Genomic DNA, 6,000 nt, shown 5'->3' on the forward strand with positions numbered 1-6,000 from the left:
TACAGCTCCCACTTCCTGAACGTGGAACCACACAAACGTTGCGTAAACTCCCTCTTTTCTCTTATAAATGACAGTCTGACTGCTGTTGTGCTCTCTCTCCCTCCTGTGGCTGAATACTGCATGACTCCAACATCCCCTTTCCCCACTTTGTTTCTGTTTTTACAATTATGACCTCCTACTTTGTTTTTGGATCTTTCCCCTCGACAATGATCTTACTTGCCTGTTCTCTTTGTCCAATCTTTCCTTCTTTTCTCTCCTCTTGTTTGCGCCTCCTTCATTCCTCTGTGTCCCTCTTCCATTCCCTCCTCCCATCTTCAGCCAGGCCATATCAGGGACTTGGTAAGTTGAGTCATGTCTCCACTGGGTGCCTTTTAAGTCTTAGATACCTCTGTGTGTGCATGAGTGTATAAACTCTGAACACTTTTTGTGTCCGGGTCGCCTCACCTAACCATCAGTAGTGCAGCTGTCATGTCATAGCGGCTGTTAGTCACAGTAGAATAGATCCTTCGTGTTAGTTTGTTTGTTATTTGTCATTTATTTAATGTTTTTATGGAGCCATAAGACATGCAAAGGACACATAAATCTATCAATACTAGAGATGCATCGATTGCAATTTTCCTGACGGATTCCAATTTTTTAAAAGTCTGACCAGCTGATTCTGATCTATCTAAGAACTATAATTAAAAGCATACGCAACCTTTTTTTAATGGAAAATTCAGTTCAATTGTATGCTCCCAAAAAAAAACACAGGCTATTAAATAACTAATAAAAGTTGGCCACTGGTCAGGTAGCAGATGGCATGTGTGTTAGTGTCTGACACTGACCGGCCCGTCGTAATCATAGCCGGTATTGCAGAAAACTGCCCGATTCCAGTCCCTGGCAGGTGGATCGGTGCACCTCTAATCAATACAACCATTGGCCATTTGTGTCGTTACATTGGTGGTATGGACAAGCAGTGAGGGTACAAAAAATGGGATATTCAGTCAAATAAATGGACCTTGCAGGCGTTTTGCATGTTTTAGCCCATTTAACCCAAGTTCCATATTCTACACATTGATGCCAACCATTTTTCAAAACAACTCAAAAAGTTTTTAGATCGAGGGAAGCTTTAATGTGTTTTACTTTTCTGTCTGTACAATATGAAAGACTATAAACTTTGAATGCTAGTAATCCATCACAGAAAAGATCTTTTTTTTGTTGTTTGTTGTTTTATTTTTATGCGGATGTGCTTACGAGAAGCTGCAACAAGTCCTAAATTGCTTCTGCACAACAACGAAATGATCATCAACAAATTCCCGACGCCCACATTTCATTCGTTTTTTCCTTCTACATTTTATTTTTCCGACACAGCTCGAGAATGCAACGCAAATCAGTAGCTGACTGAAGCATGTGGGAGGTTTGCGAAATGAAGTTCACTGTGATGGATTACTTATGTCTGCTGATTTTTATACTGCACTCACAAACCAGTGTTGAGTTGGAGTCAAGAAAAGCACATTCATAACCCTTAAACTCTTAGACAGGAGGTCACTCTAGGTGATACACGCCTCCCCTAGTTGAATCAGATAATAAAATTTTTGCCTGCAGCCCTGAAAAGGATTTAGGGTCAGTAGGGGAATACACACATGCATGCACACTCGCACAGATTGGAAGCTTTTTGGGCTCATTAACTGTAGTCTGGCTCCTCAGGGGGCTCATAGGTTCATATTTGTTTGTCTGTGCTGTGTGAAGTAGACTGTTACTGTCACAGCTGTCTGGTTATTGGCTTACAGTTTGTGTGCTGATGGCTTTATGGAAGCAGCCACGGCTTGTTTACACAGTGGGTTTGTGTGTGTGTGTGGATTCGGGTGCATCAGGTGGTTGAAGCGTGGCGATGGGATGCATTTGTTTACAGTTTGGAGTGTAAAGTTGTGTGTGTAATGAGTGCGATTGTGTATTTGTCAGATTTCAGCCCGGATCCTTGAAGCCCACCAGAATGTGGCCCAGATGAGTCTCATCGAGGCCAAGATGCGCTTCATCCAGGCGTGGCAGTCCCTGCCTGAGTTTGGAATCACTCATTTCCTTGCCAAGTAAGTTTGGTCATATCCTGTTAAATGGCTTTTATATTTTCTGATAAAAAATCCATGCCTATACCAGAGTTCAAGATAAAATCCCTGAACCCTGTAAAAACTAGTAAAACAACCACCACGAGAGCTCATTCGGGAGTAGCAATTTAAGTATGATCAAAAGCCAAAGAAAAGAAGTGGGTCAACATCTCATTAGAGGGGGCAGATCTGATGTGGTGGGGCAGTTTGTTCCACAGACTGGGCCTCGCATCTACACACTTTGATTTCACAGCGGATTCTCATCTTCTTCTCTGCAGGTTCCAGGGTGGAAAGCGGGAGGAGCTGATCGGCATCACCTACAACCGTCTGATCCGGATGGATGCCAGCACTGGAGATGCTATCAAGACCTGGCGCTTCAGCAACATGAAACAGTGGAACGTCAACTGGGAGATCAAGATGGTAGGGAACCCACTGAATACCCTTAAATATTATTTATACTTTACTAGTTATTTGTAGCCTATAGGAGACCAAAGGCTGAAGACCAAAAGTGCAGCCCACTCCTCATCTCTGCTTGAGACTAGCTTCTTAAGGTTATGTTAGCCTCTATTAGCCTAACACACCCAACTGCTTTCAGGGTAATGTAGGCACCAGGTTGCGACATGGAAGATACATGAAATAAAAAAGATTTTTCTGGTTCTGCTGAAGTTTTGTTTGTTGCACACTGTCCAATGTGAGTCAATGTTACAGAGAGATTCAGGTTGTCAGCTGTAATTGTTTTCTGGTATTTCTTGTCATCTTAGAAAGTAAATTGAATATCTTCTGGGTTTTTGACTGTTTGTCAAACAAAAAAAAGGCAGCCCAAGCTGATTGTAGCGTTAAAAGAAATTAACTTAAAACATCCATGTCAAAATTCTCTGGATACAATCAAAAGTAATGAAGGAAACATGGGGCATCTGTAATAACCAAATTACAGTTTTTGCTCATAAGTACAGTCTGCAGGACGAGCAGGATTACATTTCACTGGTTTCCATTGAATCATGACTGACATGCTCTGCTCTGTGTGATCCAGGTGACGGTGGAGTTTGCAGACGAGCCCAGTCTGTCTTTCATCTGCGCCGAGGTGGATTGTAAGGTGGTCCACGAGTTCATCGGCGGCTACATCTTCCTGTCCACGCGTGCCAAGGACCAGAACGAGTCCCTAGATGAGGAGATGTTCTATAAGCTGACCAGCGGCTGGGTCTGAGCTGCCCAGAACCACCGGGGGTCAACGATTGTAGGTCAGGGGCCAGGAGGGGAGTGGCTGGGTGTGGGGTGGGCAGTGGAACCACAGTGTATGGGGTTTATTTTATTCTATTTCTCAGTGTTTTTTTGTTTTTTTAATTGTTTTGGAGCTGTGCTGATGAGTCCAGAACAGCACCACTATCGCCATGGCTGACAGTTTTTATTGTTATAGTTTTTTGCATTAACGCTGACAAGGTCATTTGTTACAACACTAATATTGTGGTGAATGGATGAACTTTTCGAACCCCTGTGGTTGAGCAGAAGCCTTTACACAAACCCGAACCAGGAAGCTTCTCTGTTTTCCTACAACGACGACGACCACCTTGCCTCCTCTCCTCCTGGACCGATGGCCATCAACTTACGTCCATGACAACCCTTTAAAACCAATCAGATTTAATCCCAAAGAATCTTTTTTTTTCCCTCTTCACTCTCTCTCACTGTCATTTTTTTTCTCTCTTCTAGAACTGGACTAAAGGAGCTGACGAAAAACTGTCATTAAAACTTATCGTAATTGTGGTGCCACGGATATTTACAGTTATATCAAATTATTTATCCTAAAAGACAGATTTTATCAGACAGCAGTGGCCACTGATCACAGCACTACATGTCCATCCTATCCACTCTATGAAGGGTTTAATCTCTTTGAAGTCACATGTAAGCACTTCGACACTATACAGTCCTGTTTATGAATAAGCTGTTGTTAAATTTCCTTTTGCTTTCGTTGTCTTTGTTTCAGAGCTTGTCCAGATCGATAGTCTCCTCTGTGTCGACTTTCTCTTGAAGTCTCGTTGTATTAGCCGACAAGTGTGACATTGAAGAGCCTCAGTTTTGTTTTGTATTTAATAGACTGCTAATAGTGAGCGTGTCTGAAAACACACTACAGTTCAGTGCACTAGGATGAGTGTTTTGTGGGTTTGAACATCTTTTCCAATTTATGTTAAAGTCCTCTGTGCAAATAATGTTCATCTTAAGAAGTCATTAATTCTAGTTAAGTCTATGTAGAGTTTCTTAAAGGTCCAGTGTCTAGGATTTAGTGGCATCTAGCGGTAAGGTTGCAGATTGTCATCAGCTGAATCGGCTATACATTTACGAATACGTTTGTCTGATCTGGACTGTACACTAACAAAAAACTAAATTATGAATAGTATATTCTATTTCTGCCCCTTAATCCAAACAAATCCTGCACAAAGGACCTTTTAAAAAAAACCCTGTTTTTAAAAATATTGAAAGAAGCTTCATGACTTTTTAAGATGCCTCCCTCAGTTTTAGGCAGCCCCCTTTGAAGGAAAGGTGTTTTCCTCTTCTGTCCTGGAAGTGCACATTCAAAACCGTATGTGCCAAACTGCATTGATATTTTGCCAAACATATCTGTTAATGGCTGCTGTTCCGACCACAGTTACAAGTTGCTAAATCTCAACAGCATGTTTGGAATTGCATCCAGAGATCTGAAACCCCTGACGCCTCATTGCTAAGTGCATGTACACTACATAACAGGAGGGCTCATCACTCCCATGTTCCACCTTTTTACTTTTGTTGCCATTCTGTTTCTCACACCATATAGTATTATTATTATTATTATTATAGTTTTTATCATTACACACCAGCAAAAGGTCACCAAGTTTGAAGAATGAATATGCAACGTTTTTTTTTTCTGTCCTCAGTATGAAGGATCAGTAAATGAAGTATTATTTTTTTTGTAACTAATGTAAAAACACAAACGTTTTATAGAATTGTACAGTTTTTTTTTTTCTGCTTTTTTGGGAAAGAGGGGGGAAGCCATCTGTCAACATGTGTAGTATTCAGAATTGTGCCTGCTTATGTTGTGGTCTTACTGAGTTTTCAGATGAAGATATATATGAATATATATGAAGATAACACTAGTCTCAAACTCCAGGTTTGATTTAAGATATTTGTCGAGTACATATTATAATTTTTTTTTTAAAATACAGATACGTATGCCTTCTCAATGTGCTCTTTTTTCTTCCATTTCTGCTTCATTTTATTGATTTTCTTTCTCTTCTACCACTTGTGGATCACAATGTCCGTTTGTGGCCCTGAGTTGTGTTTTTAGCTCAATCTTTAGACTGACAGTGATACTTAATCTGCTGCAAATTTGATTTGCTCAGCGCCTTTTTAAAAAAAATACTTCACTTATTTGTCTGGTTTTGTCACAAATGAAGTGTGCCATTTAATAATGTCCGTATGAAGGAAGCCTACATTGTTTAGACCCTGGAGTTTGAGACAAATCGGCAAAAGTGAACAGAGGTAAGAGAAAACCAAGCCTAGTCTGTGTTTGTTTTCTCTGACGTTGTTTTTGTTTGCCTCCAGTGTCAGGAGCAGCGGTGCATGTCCTGCTGCTCCGTTTTCTGACTGTAAAAAATGCATTTATTTTAAAAAATAAAGTAATTTTTATTTAAAGACAGCGTCTTCTGGCTTCCATTTGCCCTAACGCAGAATGTCTAAAGGGATACGGCTGGTGTGATTCTGTATTTTACCTGTCGTCAACAAATCCCATGTATCCCAGACTAAGACTAACAAAGCCTTAGGATAGATTTAAATCTTAGGAAGCAGGTCACAAATGTATAGGTTATTTACATATGAAGAAGTTCCTGTCAACCACACATTAATTCCACTAAATCCTCATGACAGCGTTACTTCCCTAATGATTATAAAATAC

The 6,000-nt window shown here is 40.6% G+C and overlaps 1 protein-coding gene across 1 annotated transcript in view; it reads left to right on the top strand.

The window, feature by feature from the left end:
* Positions 1-5,741, top strand: part of fermt2 (FERM domain containing kindlin 2) — a 47,773-nt gene extending 42,032 nt beyond the window's left edge. The window contains exons 13-15 of the mRNA XM_073482929.1: positions 1,942-2,066; positions 2,360-2,501; positions 3,112-5,741. Of these exons, the coding sequence (XP_073339030.1) occupies positions 1,942-2,066; positions 2,360-2,501; positions 3,112-3,285 (441 nt within the window). The 3' untranslated portion in view covers positions 3,286-5,741. The remainder of the gene's footprint in view (positions 1-1,941; positions 2,067-2,359; positions 2,502-3,111) is intronic.
* Positions 5,742-6,000: the final 259 nt, after the last annotated feature.

The sequence above is a fragment of the Pagrus major genome, chromosome 16 (assembly GCF_040436345.1).
Source record: "Pagrus major chromosome 16, Pma_NU_1.0".
NCBI classification, from domain to species: domain Eukaryota; kingdom Metazoa; phylum Chordata; class Actinopteri; order Spariformes; family Sparidae; genus Pagrus; species Pagrus major.